At 45.3% G+C, this 19,706-nt stretch overlaps 1 protein-coding gene across 1 annotated transcript in view; it reads right to left on the bottom strand.

The window, feature by feature from the left end:
- Positions 1–19,706, bottom strand: part of TENM2 (teneurin transmembrane protein 2) — a 1,394,720-nt gene that overhangs the window by 177,243 nt on the left and 1,197,771 nt on the right. Inside the window, exon 12 of the mRNA XM_060415963.1 lies at positions 15,051–15,152. Coding sequence (XP_060271946.1) covers positions 15,051–15,152 — 102 coding nt within the window. The remainder of the gene's footprint in view (positions 1–15,050; positions 15,153–19,706) is intronic.

The raw sequence follows: 19,706 nt of genomic DNA, 5'->3' as shown, positions 1-19,706 counted from the left end.
GCAGAGTACATCACGCGGAATTCTGGGCTGGATGAAGCACAAGCTGGAATCAAGATTTCTAGGAGAAATATCAATAACTTCAGATATGCAAATAACACCACCCTATGGGAGAAAGTGAAGAGGAATTAAAGAGCCTCTTGATGAAGGCGGAAGAGGAGAGTGAAAAAGCTGGCTTAAAACTCAACATTCAAAAAACTAAGGTCATGGCATCCGGTTCAATCACTTCATGGCAAATAGATGGGGAAACAATGGAAACAGTGACTGACTATTTTCTGGGGCTCCAAAATCACTGCAGATGGTGACTGTAGTCATGAAATTAGAAGACAGAGTACTCTTGCCTGGAAAATCCCATGGACGGAAGAGGCTGGTGGGCTGCAGTCCATGGGGTCATGAAGAGTCAGACACTTACTGAGCGATTTCACTTTCACTTTTCACTTTCATGCACTGGAGAAGGAAATGGCAACCCACTCCAGTGTTCTTGCCTGGAGAATCCCAGGGACGGTGGAGCCTGGTGGGCTGCTGTCTGTGGGGTCGCACAGAGTCAGATACGACTGAAGCGACTTAGCAGCAGCAGCAGCAGCTCCTTGGAAAAAAAGCTATGATAAACCTAGACAGTGTATTAAAAAGCAGAGACATCACTTGGCCAGCAAAGGTCCATATAGTCAAAGCTATGGTTCTTTCATTTGTCATGTATGGATGTGAGAGTTGGACTGTAAAGAAAGCTGAGCGCCAAAGAATTGATGCTTTTGAACTGTGGTGTTGGAGAAGACTCTTGAGAGTCCCTTGGACTGCAAGGAGATCAAATCAGTCAATCCTGAAGTGAATCAGCCCCAAATATTCATTGGAAGGACTGGTGCTGATGCTGAAACTCCAATACTTTGGCCACCTGATGTGAAGAGCGAACTTACTAGAAAAGACCCTGATTCTGGGAAAGACTGAGGGCAGGAGAAGAAGGGGGCGACAGAGGAGGAGACGGTTGGATGGAATCACTGATTCAATCGACATGAGTTTGAGCAGGCTCTAGGAGATGGTGAAGGACATGGAAGCCTGGTGTGCTGCAGTCCATGAGGCCGCAAAGAGTTGGACATGACTGAGCAGCTGAATAACAAGACAACTGAGAAAACGATGGGGAAATATATTTTCTAACATTTTACAGAATAAAGCTTGACATGAAACACAAAAAGAACTCTTACAAATCAATAAAAAGAGACAAACAAATAAAAACCTGGGCAAAGGACAGATAAATATAAACATAAACTGCCAATAAGGATTTCCCTGGTGGTGCAGTGGCTAAGAATCCATCTGCCAATGTAGCGGATACAGGTTTGATCCCTGCTCCAGGAAGATCCCACATGCCGCAGAGCAACTAAGCCTGTGGGCAACAACTCCTAAGCATGTGCTCTAGAGCCCAGGAATTGCAGCTACCGAACCTGCGTGCTACAACTACTGAAGCCCTTGGGCCAAGAGCCTGTGCTCCACAATAAGAGAAGCCACCACGACGAGAATGAAGAGTTGGGGCTACTCTTCATCGCCCATGTACCGCAATGACGAGTAGCCCCAACTCTCCACAACTAGAGAAAGCCCAGGCACAGCAACGAAGACTCAGTGCAATGAAAAAAAGGTAAAATCGCCAATAAAAGTATGAAAAGTTCTCAACTTCACTAGCAATTAAATTAGTATAGATAAAAATGAGAAATAATCTTTGACATCAGATTAAAGAAATCTATAACTTTTATATGTAGAATGGATAAAAAACAAGGTCCTTCTATATAGCACAGAGAAACTATACTCTATATCCTATGATAAACCATAATGGAAAAGAATATAAAAATAGAATGTATATACATATAACTGAATTACTTTGCTGTACAGCAGAAATACAATACTCAATAAAAAATTTTTTTAATCGAAAATACATAACCTCCAATGCTGCCACAGCTGAGGGGAAATGGGCTCTGTCACAGTGGATGTGGGGGCAGAAGTTCAGACTAGCTTCCAGGAGGCTCATTTGCTCCCATCTGAATAGCTCCCTGGCTCACCATGCCCAGCTGAGAAGCCTGTTGACCTTGGTGCCTCAGTTTTCCCTCCCTATGAAATGGGTGGGACAAGAAAGGACCCTGTTTGCAGGAAGAGTGAGGAGGATGGAAAGCGGAACTAAGGAGCCGTGATGGAAGGACAAACGCAAACAAGGGCGGCCACTCTCCTCACGAGGACGGTCTCTGACCGGAGTGCCCCCCGCCTTCCTGCCTGGACTACTCAGACTCTTTAGCTGGCCTCAGTGTGGGGGCCGAGATCCAGCAGCCCCTGTGAAGACAGGAAGGCCAAGGATGCTTCTGACAGAGCCTCCGGCCCAGAGGGCCACAGTGCAGGCGCACCCACTTCCTCATTCCCGTTCTGTCAAATGCACATTAATAGGCAAGGAAGCGATTCAGGGAAGAATTTCCAGAAGGACGAAAAACTCATCAGGTGTGTCAGATCTCTGACATTCAGGAGCCATGTGGGGAAAGCAGCACACGCTGACTTAAGCACGAAAGTATGGATGCTTTAATTAATCCGGGGTGAATTTAATTGCTTTAGTTAAGTGGAAATCGGGTTAAAAATGATGCAGAGCATGCTGGGGTGTGTTAAAAACATGACATATGAGTTGGATGAATCGATAAATTAAAAGTGCACAGATGTTTTAATTAAACCCAGGGAAGTTAACGAAGATCGCAAGAGACTTTTAAGCCTATGATTAATTCAATTCATTTAAAATACCTGTAGAGATATGGGGATGCCTCCATTTTGAGAGTTATAAAAGTTCTCAATCGATTAGGGCTTAAGCTTTTCTTAAAAAGCGTCTTAGTTTTTCTGTGTGTGTGTGTGTGTGTGTGTGTGTGTGTGTGTATGATCGAACAGCATTAATTACATAATGAATATTTAAAATTTTCAAAGTACACACACAGTAAGCTTTTTTGCAGCTCAAGTCCAGACTGAAGTAACTTTTCATTCTTATTGTGATTCAGGCATTGAGATGAGCTTGAAAATTACTGATGTCCTGTTATCTGCAAGCATGGCAGCTCCCCCAGGACAGGAAGGCCTATTTATTCACTGGAACATAGAAGAGTACCAGGCAGTGTAGTCTTCTGAGTTAGACAGCTCAAATTTCCCTTCGGTTTTACCAGTTATATGACTCTGGACACCTTTTATTTTTTATTTATTTATTTTTTTACTTTATTTTACTTTACAATACTGTATTGGTTTTGCCATACATCAACATGAATCTGCCACGGGTGTACATGAGTTCCCAATCCTGAACCCCCTCCCACCTCCCTCCCCATACCATCACTCTGGGTCATCCCAGTGCACCAGCCCCAAGCATCCTGTATCCTGCATTGAACCTAGACTGGCGATTTTCAGCCTCATTTTTTTATCTTTAAAATAGGACTAAATTGTTGGATTACCTAACCCGTGGTGTTTTTAAGAGGATGAAATGAGATAATGCCTGTGAAGTGCTATGTACAATGCCTGGCACATAGTAAGAAATCTATAGGTATGATTTATCATCATTTTTTAAGGAGAAAATTGTTCCAGATTATCACATCATAAAGAGACAAGAGGGACTTCCTTGGCAGTCCAATGGTAAAGACTCCACGCTGCCAATGCAGGGGGCCAAGTTCCGATCCCTGGTTGGGGAGCCTAAGATTCTGCATGCCACACTGTGGCCAAACACAAACAAACAAAAAAAAACCCAGGAGACAAGAGAGGGGGAAACACTCTTTCCCATCACCCATCCTGGCTGACCTCCTCTCTAAAGACTGGTTTATCTCCCAATAAGGAAGTTTTTTTTTCTCTAAAACTAGAGTATGTTCCCACCTCTGTATGTCTCATTTCTACAGCAGATTTCCCTAGGGTTAGGCCCTCTCTTTTCTCGGTCTGCTCTGCCTATCTAGTAGTTTTAAAAGGAAACAAAAGTTTTTAGCCTCAGAAGTAACTTGACTTGGAGGAGGGCTGACGGAGGTGGGTGCTGCGGAGAGATTTCTGTTTGGTGGTGTACCAGCCTGGGAACCAGCAGGAGGTTCTGGAGGCAAGGCTCTGCAGGAGAGTACCAAAGAAAGGTTACTGCAGCTTCCAAACGGAGGCGGCAGGCATCCTCCACCTCTGCCTGGCAAGCTGGGGAGAGTGGAAGGTAAATGCGATACTGCCGCTCCAGCTCTCTGGGGCATCTGAGCAGAGTCCAAGGGCAGCGGCATCCAGACTCAGACCTGGATGTGCGCCCAAGTCATCCGGGGATGCTGTGAGAGTGAGATTCTGATTCAGAGGGTCTGGTGTGGGGCTGGAGGTTTGGATATTGAACAGGTTCCCCAGGCTGATGCTAGCACCCCAGACCTATTCAATCAGAAACTCTGGCCGGAACCCATCAAGCTGTGAGTTAGCAGGTGATCCTGATGAGTAGGGCTCTAAAGCCACGCCTGGGCAAGTACCTCAGTTTCTCTGAGTCTCAGTTTCCTTATCTGTGAAATGAGGATGACGATGATACCTGATGTGGGGATGGCCCAAGATCATTCCATTTAAACCCTCTGCACAGGGCCTGGCATTCACTTCATGTTCAATATGGGCAGAGATTCTTACACTATTTTATCAAAGGTGCCTTTGCTGAGTGTGGACACTCACTTTCTGCAAAGCCTGAACCAAGGGCCCGGCTTCAAGCTCCATCTCCTGGGTCCTTGCCGCTAAGAAATTCCTGCATGTTTTCTCAGGTCAAGGACGGGAACAAGGAGAGGTGGGATTCAGCCTTGAACTGCACTGGGCGGTGGAACGACTCCTGTGGGCAGCAGCCATGGCCCTTGGCCAGTCTGCATTTCAGGGGATTGTGGAGGGAGGTGGGGTGGCAGAGGGAGACAGGTGTGAAAGACAGGTGGTCTAAAGGAACATCCGTGCTTGTTCCAGGAAAGACAGGTGGTATCTGAGACAGGTGAGCCAGCTGTGAAAGGGGAAAGTGGCTTCCTTGGCAAAGATGCTCTGAGCGGAGCCTTTCTGGGGTGGTGGGGAGGACCCCTATATCACTGGTGGAGATGAAGGGGCTCATCATTCCCCTCCCGAGTGCAGATGTCCACTTGGGGGAGCAACTGATGGGAAGATGGAAAACAGGTGAGCGGATGAAGCCAGCCAGGAGAGCCAGATAGCTGAGTTTCTGTGACAGTTTTAGAGTAAATAAGGGGTCACTGCTCCTCATTTAGGAGATTTTTCTGCCAAGTTAGGAAAACCAAGTTAGGGTCAAAAGTTTCAAAGTCAGCCAGACACGGCATCAACATCTAGCCTGCAGTGTGACTTTGGGCAAGTAGTTTTCTTTCTCTGAGTCTCTGTTTCTCCTGTAAAATATGGACAACAGTGATTTCCAAGGCTTGTGAAGATTAATGCTGGGTAGTATTTATGGAGCATGGTTCTACCTGCTTTACATGCATTTGCTGTTTAGTCCTCAGAGCAATCCATCAGGTAGTATTGCTATTGCCCTTATATTATGGATTCGACAACAAAGGCTTAGAGAGGTTAAGTAATTTTCTACAATGGGTATAGTTTCAAATACCTGCTTTGCCACTCTCTGCCTAGGAAATCCTAGTTTCCTCTCCTGAGGGTTTCTGGGGTTCAAATCCAAATCCCAGTGTATATCTGCTACACAAACTGTGCAAAGCACATCTTTCTAGACTCACATCCTCAGTGAATCCATCTCACGGCTGGCCTGATGTTAAGGGTTCAGGCTGGATTGCTTGGTTTGAATCCTGGCAATACGACTTATGAGCTGAGTGATCTTAAGCAAGTTACTTAACCACTCTGTGCTTCATTTTCCTTGCCTGTAAGAGAGAATGATAATCATCTATAAAATAGGAGGATTAATGATTCATTGAGCTAATTATGCAGTTGTTTAGTGCAGTGGCTGCACACAGTAAGAACTCAATACATGTCAGCGATGATGACAATGATTTGACTTTAGTGCTAGAACTTGCCCAACAGGGTTTGGGTAGTGGGTACACCCAGACATCCTAGAATGTGAAGTCAAGCAGGCCTTAGGAAGCATCACTTCGAACAAAGCTAGTGGAGATGATGGAATTCTAGTTGAGCTATTTCGAATCCTGAAAGATGATGCTGTGAAAGTGCTGCACTCAATATGCCAGCAAATTTGGAAAACTCAGCAGTGGCCACAGGACTAGAAAAGGTCAGTTTTCATTCCAATCCCAAAGAAAGGCAATGCCAAAGAATGCTCAAACTACTGCACAATTGCACTCATCTCACATGCTAGTAAAGTAATGCTCAAAATTCTCCAAGCCAGGCTTCAGCAATACGTGAACCGTGAACTCCCTGATGTTCTAGCTGGTTTTAGAAAAGGCAGAGGAACCAGAGATCAAATTGCCAACATCCACTTGATCATCCAAAAAGCAAGAGAATTCCAGAAAAACATCTATTTCTGCTTTAATGACTATGCCAAAGCCTTTGACTGTGTGGATCACAATAAACTGTGGAAAATTCTGAAGAGATGGGAATACCAGACCACCTGACTGCCTCTTGAGAAATCTGTATGCAGGTCAGGAAGCAACAGTTAGAACTGAACATGGAACAACAGACTGATTCCAAACAGGAAAAGGAGTATGTCAAGGCTGTATATTGTCACTCTGCTTATTTAACTTATATGCAGAGTACATCATGAGAAACACTGGGCTGGAGAAAGCACAAGCTGGAATCAAGATTGCCGGGAGAAATATCAATAACCTCAGATATGCAGATGACACCACCATTATGGCAGAAAGTGAAGAGGAACTAAACAGCCTCTTGATGAAAGTGAAAGTGGAGAGTGAAAAAGTTGGCTTAAAGCTCAACATTCAGAAAACGAAGATCATGGCATCTGGTCCCATCACTTCATGGCAAATAGATGGGGAAACAGTAGAAACAGTGTCAGACTTTATTTTTGGGGGGCTCCAAAATCATTGCAGATGGTGATTGCAGCCATGAAATTAAGAGATGCTTACTCCTTGGAAGAAAAGTTATGACCAACCTAGATAGCAAATTCAAAAGCAGAGACATTACTTTGCTGACTAAGGTCCGTCTAGTCAAGGCCATGGTTTTTCCTGTGGTGATGTATGGATGTGAGAGTTGGACTGTGAAGAAGGCTGAGAGCTGAAGAATGATGCTTTTGAACTGTGGTGTTGGAAAAGACTCTTAAGAGTCCCTTGGACTGCAAGGAGATCCAACCAGTCCATTCTGAAGGAGATCAACCCTGGGATTTCTTTGGAAGGAATGATGCTGAAGCTGAAACTCCAGTACTTTGGCCACCTCATACGAAGAGTTGACTCATTGGAAAAGACTCTGATGCTGGGAGGGATTGGGGGTAGGAGGAGAAGGGGACGACCCAGGATGAGATGGCTGGATGGCATCACTGACTCGATAGACGTGAGTCTGAGTGAACTCCGGGAGTTGGTGATGGACAGGGAGGCCTGGCGAGCTGCGATTCATGGGGTCGCAAAGAGTCGGACATGACTGTGCAATTGAACTGAACTGACTGATAGTAATGAGAAAGTCCTGAAAGGGAATTAGTAATAACAGAAAAAACCATAAACTAAACAATAATCGAATAATAAGCATGATTCTAGCTGGACAGGAGAGGCACCTGATGGAGAACAGTGCAAGACATCAGGAAACAAAACAAAACAAAACACATCTCCTCAAGCTCTGAATGTGAACAGGTTGCTTATTGCATTAAAAAATTAATGACATTCTATGCTGCTAGAGCCGGCGCACTAAGCGCGGGGCGGCTGCGAGAGCCGGCACACTAAGCTGCCCCACGTCTGAGGTCAGGGGCAGCGGCCTAGAGTGCCAGGCTGCAACGGCGCAGGAACAGCCGAGAGGAGCTACCCTGTGTCTGAGGTCAGGGGCGGCGGCTGAGAGGAGCTACCCCACGTCTGAGGTCAGGGGCAGCCGGGAGAAGCCACCTTGCGCCTGAGGCCAGGGGTGTTGACCTTGAGGAGCCACCCACGCCCGAGGCCAGGGCCGGCGGCCGGGAGGAGCATCCCGAGGAGTGGTGGCTGCGCAGGCACAGGAGGGCCTAGAGGAGCCAGCCCAGTTGAAGGTCAGGAACAGCAGCGTTAAGGAGATACCCCTCATCCAAGGTAAGGAGCAGCGGCTGTGCTTTGCTGGAGCAGCCGTGAAGGGATACCCCACGCCCAAGGTAAGAGAAACCCAAGTAAGATGGTAGGTGTTGCAAGAGGGCATCAGAGGGCAGACACACTGAAACCATACTCACAGAAAACTAGTCAATCTAATCACACTAGGACCACAGCCTTGTCTAACTCAATGAAACCAAGCCATGCCTGCGGGGCACAATGAAACCAAGCCATGCCTGCGGGGCACAATGAAACCAAGCCATGCCTGCGGGGCAACCCAAGATGGGCAGGTCATGGTGGACAGGTCTGACAGAGTGTGGTCCACTGGAGAAGGGAATGGCAAGCCACTTCAGTATTCTTGCCTTGAGAAACCCATGAACAGTATGAAAAGGCAAAATGATAGGATACTGAAAGAGGAACTCCCCAGGTCATTAGGTGCCCATATGCTACTGGAGATCAGTGGAGAAATAACTCCAGAAAGAATGAAGGGATGGAGCCAAAGCAAAAACAATACCCAGTTGTGGATGTGACTGGTGATAGAAGCAAGATCCGATGCTGTAAAGAGCAATATTTCATAGGAACCTGGAAACTGTGGTGTTGGAGAAGACTCTTAAGAGTCCCTTGGACTGCAAGGAGATTCAACCAGTCCATTCTGAGGGAGATCAACCCTGGGATTTCTTTGGAAGGAATGATGCTGAAGCTGAAACTCCAGTACTTTGGCCACCTCATGAGAAGAGTTGACTCACTGGAAAAGACTCTGATGCTGGGAGGGATTGGGGCAGGAGGAGAAGGGGACGACCGAGGATGAGATGGCTGGATGGCATCACGGACTCAATGGACATGAGTCTGGGTGAACTCCGAGAGATGGTGATGGACAGGTAGGCCTGGCATGCTGCGATTCATGGGGTCGCAAAGAGTCGGACATGACTGAGCGACTGAACTGAACTGAACTGATGCCAGAAGACACTCTTCAGTGTAGCTCCCTTACTGTGCTCTTCTGCCATGGAATTTTTTCCACATTCCTTGAAATTAGTTGACTCTCCATAGATCCACACTTTATTGCTTCATGAACTTCCTTATCTGCTCCTTAATGCCATCTATAGCATTCAGAGTCCACATCCTAGCACGCTGGACTGAGGCTTACATTTCCTACTTCCTTATGTGCATCCATCAGACGGGAAGCTCCCAGAAGGCACGCCCTGGCATTCTCGCTTGTTACCTTATGGATGGTACTTAGTGCAGTGCCTGGCTCACAGCAGGCACAAGATAGGCACTTGCTGGATGCACAAATAAGTTCGGTCCCCTGAACTGATTTGGATCGAGGTGTTAGAACCCTCATATGTTCTTCTGGGGGTGAGGGTCAGTTCCACTTGAACTTCTAGCCCCTCGGAGCCCCCAGTTTGGCGGCGGACTGTTGAATGACTGTCTTGCAGTTCATGCTGACTGCTTCCTTCACTCACTGCGAGGACGTCTTCAAGTGCCTGATGCAGCCTGGCAGGTTTATCAGGAGACAAGGAGCTGCCGTCCGTGCTGCATATCTGAGGGCACAGGAGGCGCTGCGCCAGGTCAGGGGAGCAAACCCGCGTTTCTGTCACTTGGACGCACACCTGGCCACTTGGATGTGATGGGAATCTCGTCTGCTAATGTGGCAAATTCCCCTCCTGGCAGGAGGGCCCAAGTCTGCCAGCTGCCTACAATACAGAAACTGGCAGACCTGAGGCATACTGGGCACAGCTGGCAGTGCGGGAACAAAGGGGAATGCGAGTTTGTGATGAAGGAGGACCTGGGCTCAGGCTCCCTTAAAGACATTTATCAAGAAAGGACATGATCGTGGGCTGCAGTCGGGAGATGGCATGCTCTGTTCAGGGTGGCAGGAGCCCCGGGACTGGCTGTCTCTCTCCTCTGCACTCGCTAGCATGATTACCTCACCCTGTCTGCTCCAGAGCTCTCCCTGCTAACACCTAGGAGTTTCCTAGGCTCAAAAGTTGTCCATGAGTGGCAATTTGTCATCGTCATCAACAGACTGCACAGGACCAATGGGATGGAGCCACTCCACCATCTCCGCCTTATGTGTGAGGGGTGAGAGGCAGGTATACACATGCTCACACCTACAAGCACACACCCCCTCACACAGAACCATATTTGAATCTTTTTCTTATTAAAGACCAGAAGTGCATCTTTGATAGAATTCACTGAGAAAGGCACAGCATCTTATGAAAACCACAGAATCTCAATCTTTTTTTTTTTTTTTTGCTGTACTGCATGGCACATGGGATCTTAGTTCCCCAACCAGGGATCCACCCTGTGTCCCCTGCAGCGGAAGCATGGGTCTTAACCACTGGATTGCCAGGCAAGTCCCTGTAGAACTTCAATCTAATCATGAGAAAACATCAGACAAACCCACATCTAGGGGCTAAGAAATGCACTAGTACTCTGCAAAACACTCAAGGTCATGAAAAAAAAAAAAAAGAAAGACTGAGGAGCCCTTGCAGATTGGAGGGAACTAAAGAGACATGACAACTAAACACAAAGTGAGATCTGGACCAGAAGAAAGGGGCAAAATTAGAAGCAAGTCTGTAACTTAGTCAATAGCATCGATCCATGTTAATTTCCTGGTTTCACCAACTGAACTTCGGTAATTTAAAACGTTGACATCAGGGGAAGCTGAATGAACCCTGGGAACTCTGTGTACTATTTTTGCAACCTGTCTGCAAGACAAAAATGATTTTAATATTAATAAAAAAAGCTTAAGATATTGGGGAGGGTGGTTAGAATAGGATTTATCTCACATTGCTGATATGAGAATGGATAAGACTGTATGCATTAAGTACTTTATACAAAGCCTGGTACATCTTTAATACTTAATAACTATTGGTGGTTATGAAAAAAAAAAGAAACTATCTGAAATGGAGGCTTAACAGACCACAAGTAAATCAGGCACTAATCATTAAGCTTACCCACTTGAAGCTGGTAGAGTTGAACCTGTGTGCCTGTTTTTACTAAGTTTCTCACTTTATTACCTACCTATTGTGTAGGTAGTGAACTGCATTATTTTCAGGACCCTAAACTTAGGACCTGAGATGTTCAAGGCTTGAATTTCTCTAGAAGCCAGGCTGGCCCACACATGCTATACAGTAGGATCGAATTTGGGGATCACTGGTGTGAAATGAATGTGTGAGAAGCTGACTTGCCTTGATTGCTCAGAGCAGGGAAAAGATTTCTTACTTGAATGCAAAACAAAACTACAATGAGGTACCACCTCACACCAGTCAGAATGGCCATCTTTGAAAAGTCTACACTGTAGCCTCCACAAACAACAAACGCTGGGAAAGGTGTGGATTAAAGGGGACTCTCCTACACTGTTCATGCGAATATAAATTGGTACAACCACTATGGAAAAGAGTACAGAGGTTCCTCAGAAAACTAGAAATAAAGTTGCTATATGATCCAGCAATCCCACTCCTGGGGATATACCTGGACAAAACTATAATTTGAAAAGATACCTGCACCTCTATGCTCACAGCAGTACTATATACAACAGCCAAGACATGGCGACAACCTGTCCATCAAGAGATGAATGAACAAAGATGTGGTACCTACATACAATGGGGTATCACTCAGCCATACAAAGAATGAAATAATGCCATCTGTAGCAATACTGATGAGCTATGTGAAGAGATTATAAGAAAGACAAATACCATACGATATCACTTACATCTGGAATCTAAAACTTGACACAAATGAGCGTATCTACAAAACAGAAGGAGACTCACAGACATAAAGAACAGGCTTGCGGTTGCCAAGTGGGAGGAGGGGAAGGGGTGGAGTGGGAGTGTGGCATCAGCAGGGGCAAACTATCATGCACAGGATGGATGGACAACAGGGCCCGACTGTGCAGCGCAGGAACTACAGTCGATATCCTGTGACAAACTAGAATGGAAAAGAATCTGAACAAGAATAGGTATGTGCATACCTGAACCACCCTGCTGTATACCAGAAACTAATACAATACTGGAAATCAATTATACGTCAACAAAATTAAAAAAAAGAAAATATTTCTTTCTCAATAGATTTAAAGGCAGCATTAGTTGTTAGTGTTAGTCACTCACTCATGTCTGGCTCTTTGTGACCCTATGGTCTGTAGCTCGCCAGGCTCCCCTGTCCATGGAATTCTCCAGGCAAGAGTACTGGAGTGGGGATCTTCAGGGGATCTTCCTGATCCAGGAATCGAACGTGGGTCTCCTGCACTGCAGGCACATTCTTTGCTGTCTGAGCCACCAGGGAAGCCCAAAGGCAGCACTAACCTTTCCTATTCATTGCAACAGATTCCAGGGTTCTTTTCTAACTTTTCATTTTGACATGGTTCCTTTTAAAAGAAGTTCACCTATGTAAACCTAATGGGCAGACTTAAAGAAATATGTTAAGGAAATAAAAATTCTGATGCCCCATGAATTTGACAAAAACCATGAAGGTGGTACATGAAAGAGCAAAGTGTGAGAAATGAGGGATTAGGGTGTTTCTAAACACTGTCCTTGTTAATGAAATAGCTAAATTGTGGCCATTTCAGAAAATACTAAGGAAGTAACATCTTTCAGGGCCAAGAGGCAAAAGCTTACTCCTAACATTCTTAAGCCAACTTACCCAAGAATAAGTGAGGAAACAAAGAGAAGGCAATTTTCGTCTCTAAACACTTCAGTTTTGCCCACTGTAGGCATCAACAGCTGAAATAAAATATACAAATTCAGAGGCCGATTTCAGGAACGGCTTCTGAGTATGCCAGAGGAACTACTCTTAACAGCCACTCGATATTTGTTTTGCAAGGATCAATTATATACCCCGACTAATGCACAGTCAGAGCGTGCAGCCCGGCCCGCAGTACAGGTGGTGGATGTAAAACACACACCGAGAGGCCTTTTAAGCAGCTAAATGCACACCCTATTACAGATCCATAATGCAGAATGGGCGCTCATCTGCAAATGGATGGAGAGCGAAGAGTTCTTAAATGGCTGGGGTACTTAGGGCTGAAAGGCCGGTCCCTGGATGTGCAGCCGGAGCACACACGGTTTTAGGATTAATAATACATCGAAGTGTGTCAGTGTTAATATACATTTACAGCTCGCAGGCCATGCAGCAGAGTGTTCAGCCCGTTTGCAGCCATACAGAAAAGGACTATTCCGTCCTTTCTCTCATTAATACCTTCACTCCTAGGAAAATTAGATTATGCAAGAAAAGCCATTCAGACGCTATTGAGGTTTTCCCTACTTTAAAGCCTTTGCTCAGGAAAAGTGCTCAGCACCGCGAGGCAGGTGTCATCTACCTGCCTCCATCAAAGCCCATCAGAACTGGAGCCAAGGAGCGCCAGGCTCCACTGTCTACTTGGGGGATGTGTCCACATGCCCTTGGGCATAGTGTGGTAAGGAGAAAAGCGGCCGAGAGAATGGTCTGGTCCGGTGGATCCCTGCTCTCTTTTTCTTTTGCATCTGACAGGTTTACCAAACTTTTGACATGATCTTGTGGTTAAGGATACGAATGTAGGTGGCGTCATTTAGCAATGAGTCTCACACAGGTGCAACCAAACCACAGTTCTGTTCACTTATCAATCAGCATTTGGAAGGATATGGGAATTGCAGATCTTTGAAATACTGTGAATATGTGAAATACCATACAATTTTCCCAAGCCATTGTGGTGAGGGTGGTACTATTTAGCATTTACAGAGTGGCTTTATTAATGATTGCCTCTCTCTCAGAATGTCAAGGCAGCATGGTCTTTTGAAGAAGAGCACATAAAGGGATGAAAATAGTATACAGATACCTAAATAAATATACTATGACGTGTAAATAAAAGATGGTAAAACTAAACCCTCCAAGGGCTCCCAAAGTGTTCTGCCAAGAGCTTGGGGGTATATTCTCTCATTCCGTCCTCACAATGAATTCAGGAAGAAACTCCCTAGTTTTCCAGAGGAAGAAACCAAGATTCAGAAATGTTAGGTCACTTGCTAAAGGCCACAGAGATCTTGAATGGGGCTGGAACCCAGGAAGGCCTGACTCCTGAACAAAGGCTTGGAAGCTCTCTACTGCTGTTTTTCAGACCCACTCACTGGTGGGTGGAGAGTCAGTGTAGTCAGTGTATTTCATTTTTTAAAAGTGAAATAGGACAGAATAGAAAAGAAACATGAAGTGTTGTTTTATGAAAGTCTCATTTTAATTTTATACCTGTATTTATCATGAACAAATACTTGTGTGTGTGTTTGTGTGTGCATGCATGCATGTACCATGTCTAAAAAGTGTGAGAAGCTCAGCTCTCCATTGCACTTGCCTGTGATAGCATCACTTGAAGGTCAAACTCAAGGTCTCCTGCTAGCTAGATACGAGCCACTAAGTCCCCTGTTTTTGTGAGAGTCATTTTCTTTCTTCTATTACCTTTCCCCCAAGAATCCCAGGGCCCCCGTCATTCTGTGCAAAGCAGTATAGATAAATTAATAATACAATTTAAAACCGATTCCACGAAGATAAATAGCACTTCCTAGATTAAGAGCGTAGCTGGCCAGAATGAATGAAATTTACTAACCCTGAGATGCTTAATCTTCCATTACACAGAAGTTAATGATTATAAGAAAGGAGTGATGGTAATTCACTTCTGCTTTTACAGGAAATCTAACCATCTCATTTTTAGCAAATCTTTCTTCTCAGCACACCTCAATGCCAAGGATAACTGCCCCGCTCTTATAGGTATATTGGCCAATTGTCATATATCAAAGTCTCCTCTTTGCCAAAGTGTTAGGACGCATAGCTTGCACAGGCTTACAAGATATCCCAGTGGAATTTGCTGGGGAGGCAACCTTGGTGCTCCCTCTCCCAGCCCCATTGAGAAGACTCTTTTCCATTTTCCAATCATAGCAGGGAAGTGATGGTAAATACCTTTAGCGCAGTCTGCTCCTAGAAACCCTGGGAAGCAGTGACACAGCCCGGACACACATTCGCCATTCCCGTGGCAGTTACGTGGACAGTCCTGCACTGAATCTGAAAAAGAGAGAATGTGAACAATTACTTTTTCCTCTGCCTGCTGGTGAAGCAGTTTAGTAGCCAGCCACCTACTGTTCTTCAGGAGCAGTGACAGTAACCTCAGATGCCTACTGGGGACTGGTAAGGAGAAATGGGTGAAGTAGGAAAACAGCAATGGGTGGGGACTAGGGCAACTTGGACAATGCATGGATGTAACCACTGCTCTCCATGGGATCAGCAGGCAGGAATTTGCCCAGGCAGGAATTTGAGTATAGTACTATGACAATTTTTGCTTTTTAAGAAATTACTTATCTGAATTTAAAAATTGCAATGTTCTATGCTGGCAAGTTTTTAAATACCGTAAGCCTCAGCCTGCCCCCAACATCACCCTATCAATATGAGATTTGGTTTGAGATGTGAGATATCAGCTTTTAGCCTCAAGCATAGAGAATGATTCTCCAAATGACAGAGGTGGCTCCTGATCTCAGGATTGCAGAGTAAAAAAAATCCCCTGCATTAAAGAAAGAAAGTCTAAATACCTAAGACTGATCAATTTTGGCATGATTTGGGGATTCATTAAATAGGAGGTTTGGGGTGGTACAAAAGTCCTTTTATGCCTAGCTTTTTGCAGAACTTTTTTTTCTTGTGAAAATCAATTAGTTCACCCTTGTTCTCACCTGTATAGCCATCTTATTTCATGATTTACTTTGCTATGTGTACTCTCAAGAAATGCCTTCAAAGGGATCATTTTGGAACTTTTTCATGTTGATTTGGGTCTGCACAGAAGTAGATGTATTCTTTTAAAATTATGATTATTATTATCCTCATTTTGCCTTACATTCAAATAAACACATTAGACTTTCAGGTTCTAAATTACTAAGATGATGAAAAGCCACCGTGCCCCAAAGATGACATGACACAGTCCGTGGAGAGCTAGGGACATTGGCTTAGTGATGTGCGTGAGACTGTGAAGTCTAATTGTCCCTAATGGAATGGTAAGGCCTTCCTTTACACTGAATTTCCCATTTATTTCCACTCTGGACTAAAAAACCAAACCATGCTTTCTTTCTATAGTTTCACTTCTCAGCTCTCATCTTCTAGAATCAGGCTGTGGTTGGTTTCTGGCAGTAGGAGAATTCAAGCTGTCTATCTGTGTTTTCCAAAATCAGTATCAAGCCAATTTCTTTCCCTCTTCTTTTGTTTTTGGCTGTGCTGCATGGCTTGTGGATCTTAGTCCCCGGACCAGGGAGCGAACCCATGCCCTCAGCAGTGAAAGTGCAGAGTCCTAACCACTGGGCCTCCAGGGAATTCCCAAGCCAATTTCTTTAGAGTCCAACAGTTATCACGGCAGAATCAAATCCTTGAAGTTGGCTCTATAAAGGTGGGCTGAGAAGCATCCAAGTGGCTATCAATTTGTTTCACGTTTCATCTACTCATTGTCCCTTTCCTTCTTTCATTCAAAAAGCATTAGCTTGACTCACACGAGGTAGCTGCTTCGGCAGGTCAAAAGCCAGCAATTTCACATGATGGTAGGAGGTAACTTGCCATGGGTCTCATGTGTCTCTGAATGTTTTATGAGGAGAGGCACCGACTGCCTTAGCTCTGGACTATCTTTTGGAAGGCTGTCTGTACAGTGAACAGCCTCAGGAGATATAGCATCTGTCTTCAGGGCAAAGGCCAGGTTTAGTTACTGTCCAGTAGAATAAAGAGAATGTCTCCCTCTGGAGAAAAGCACGAGCAGGCTCACTGCCCATTTGGAGCCTGGGGTACAGTAAACGAAGAGCTGCACATAATGTAACCCACTGCCCATGCAGGCGTCACCTGGCCCCGTCTATGTGGCCCTGTGGGAACTGGTGTTTGGGAAACTTGCACACAGGCTGGTATTCTCGATATTACATTGCTCTGAGGAATAAAGCCTGTTTTCTCTTACCCAGGAGCACCTCCTCTTCTGATAACATTGATGAGGCTGTGGCTGGTTAATAATGTGTTAGCTTATAATTAGGGGGAGCTCTCAGACCTGCCACGGTCCTTGAAAGGGGGGTTTACTTTATTAATTGAGCATCTGTTATATATATTAATGGGGTTTCCCTGGTGGCTCAGATGGTAAAGAATTTTCCTGCAATGTGGGAGACCCAAGTTTGAGCCCTGGGTCAGAAAGATCCCTTGGAGAAGGGAATGGCTACCCACTCCAGTATTCTTGCCTGGAGAATGATACAAGGCACCCTATGAGGCACTGTTGAATACAGTGGTGACTAGGAAAGACATAGTCCCTGTCCTCACAGAACTTCCACTGTCATAGAGAATACAGGTTAAAAAAAACCCATCAAATACAGTAAAAATCGTGGTACGTGGACTTTCAGGCCGTCTGGTGATTAAGATTATGCACTCCCAATGCAGGGACACGGATTTGACCCCTGGTCAGGGAACTAAGACGCCACATGCTGTGCAGCACGGTGCAACCCCCCTCCCCTGCCCCGCCCCACACAAATCATGATATGTGCTTTGAAAAGAATGGGATACTGTGAAAGGGAATAAGGAGGAAGCTACTTAGAGAGGATGGCCAAGGAGGGCCTCACTATTCCATGCAGGTGACATATAAGGGGGAACTGGAAAAGCCAAGTGAAGAGCAAGACAAAAGTATTCCAGACAGGAGGAAGATACGCAAAGGCCCTGTGGTGGAAAAGAGCACAGGTGAATTCCATGCGGCTGGAGGGTAGAAAGAAGGAAGGGAGTGACATCAGGTGAAGCTGGAGAAACCTAGATCCTCCAGGGCCCTGGAGGCCGTGTGGATGAGTTGGATTTTATTCTGAGACCAATGGGAACAAACGAAAAGTTTTCAAAATAGAAATGACATCGTCCAGCTTGCATTTTCAGAAGTCACCCCAACAGCAAAGTGGCGCTTGATTCTCACTGAGCATCTGGGTCTGGGAATGGTTTGGTGGAAACTGACATGGCTGAGGCCAAAGCTCCCTGTTCTCCAACCGAGCATCCTGAGAGGAGCTAAGATAGGAAGCTCTTAACCATCACAGTCCCAAGGAAAAGGACCAAGGATTTTGCACAAACTCCTTGCTCTGTAGTTGAGGTATTTATCTTTAAGTCTCAGTTTAGAAAACATTTAGCTTCTGGGTGTCTTCCTTCTCTGGGCTTCCCTGGTGGCTCAGCAGTGATGAATCCACCTGTCTATGCAGGAGATGCAGGTTCAGTCCCTGGGTCTGGAAGATCCCCCGGAGAAGGGAATGGCTACCCATTCTAGTATTCCTGCCTGAAGAATTCAATGGACAGAGGAGCCTGGAGGGTTACAGTCCCTGGGATCACAAAGAGTTGGACATGACTCAGCGACTAAACAACAAAATCTACTTTCCTCAACCTGGGTTTTGTACCCTTTCCATTATCCTCCCCTAGCTCCTATAATTGCCCTTTTACCTATCTGTCTCCTCTCATCAAGCTCTATGAGGAAGAGACCAGATTTGAACTGTTTACTGAGGTATTTTCAATGTTTGGCACATCATAGATCCTAGGTAAAGAGTGACTAAAGTGTTTGTGTGTATACATGGGTGTGTATGCACACACATCTCAGAGGATAGAAGAATCCAGAATAAGCAAAAACTGCAAAGAGGGGTACTTTTCATTCAGTTTCCCCTACGTCTTATCTTGGAAGCATTTCTACAGTTTTTGAGGAAAGCAACAATTATGTGATACTGCCGAAATATTGAAGGAACGTACTTCCCTCAATCACCTTTTTTCAACACTCAATTTAAATTTTACGCTTGAAATCTTATCAGTTTTCCTTTTTGTCATCCTGGTTGAAGGTTTCTTGAGGAAACAAGGTGGGCGATGAAAGTTAGACCAGGAAATGGGATTTTTACTCATGCAGAGGCCAGCCTCCCTGAAATGTGCACCACACTTCAAGAATGCCACTCTATATCCCCTGAGATGAAACTCATTTCTGAAAGCAGGCTGCTTCTCTCCAAAACACATCGGAAGACTTCCGTGAGTCAAAGGTATATTTAGCGTGATGGCTGGTTGACACCCGTCTAACGTCCTTCCTTCTGTTTCATATCACAGGGGCTTTCGGCGCTCCAGGCTGCTCTTGATGGCGAATGGTCCGATAATAGATATGTGTGGGAGAATCTCTGAACCAAATAAAACACTGTTCTTTTCCCTACATTTCAGGCCAATTACTATCATTGCTCTATCAAGATGTCTGCCCAACTATTAGGCCGATTACCTTTGACTTTCTCTTTGAGCTATGTCCAGACAAGAGAAATCTTCCGGGTAGAATTGCTATTCCCAGCTCTGACAGAGAAGTGGGGTAATGGCTCAGGGGGAAGGGCATCTCACCACCGCCATCTGTGTCCATGTGGATAAAGGTGATGGAGGGCAGAAGCCATTATTAGATAACACGGCCCCCAGACAACTTACTGCATGGAAGGGAAGAGGGTTTTAGCTGGCTACAATCCAAAGCAATTCAGTGGTTAAGAACACAGGCTCTGGAGAGCTGATTCTGACTCCACTTCTTACTAGCTATGTGAGACCTTAGTTAACTTCTCTGAGCCTGGGCTTCCTCAACCG

This window comes from Ovis aries, chromosome 5, assembly GCF_016772045.2.
Source record: "Ovis aries strain OAR_USU_Benz2616 breed Rambouillet chromosome 5, ARS-UI_Ramb_v3.0, whole genome shotgun sequence".
Taxonomy (NCBI): domain Eukaryota; kingdom Metazoa; phylum Chordata; class Mammalia; order Artiodactyla; family Bovidae; genus Ovis; species Ovis aries.
The sequence above is the reverse complement of the archived record's forward strand: the minus strand, read 5'-3'. Positions and strand labels throughout refer to the sequence as shown.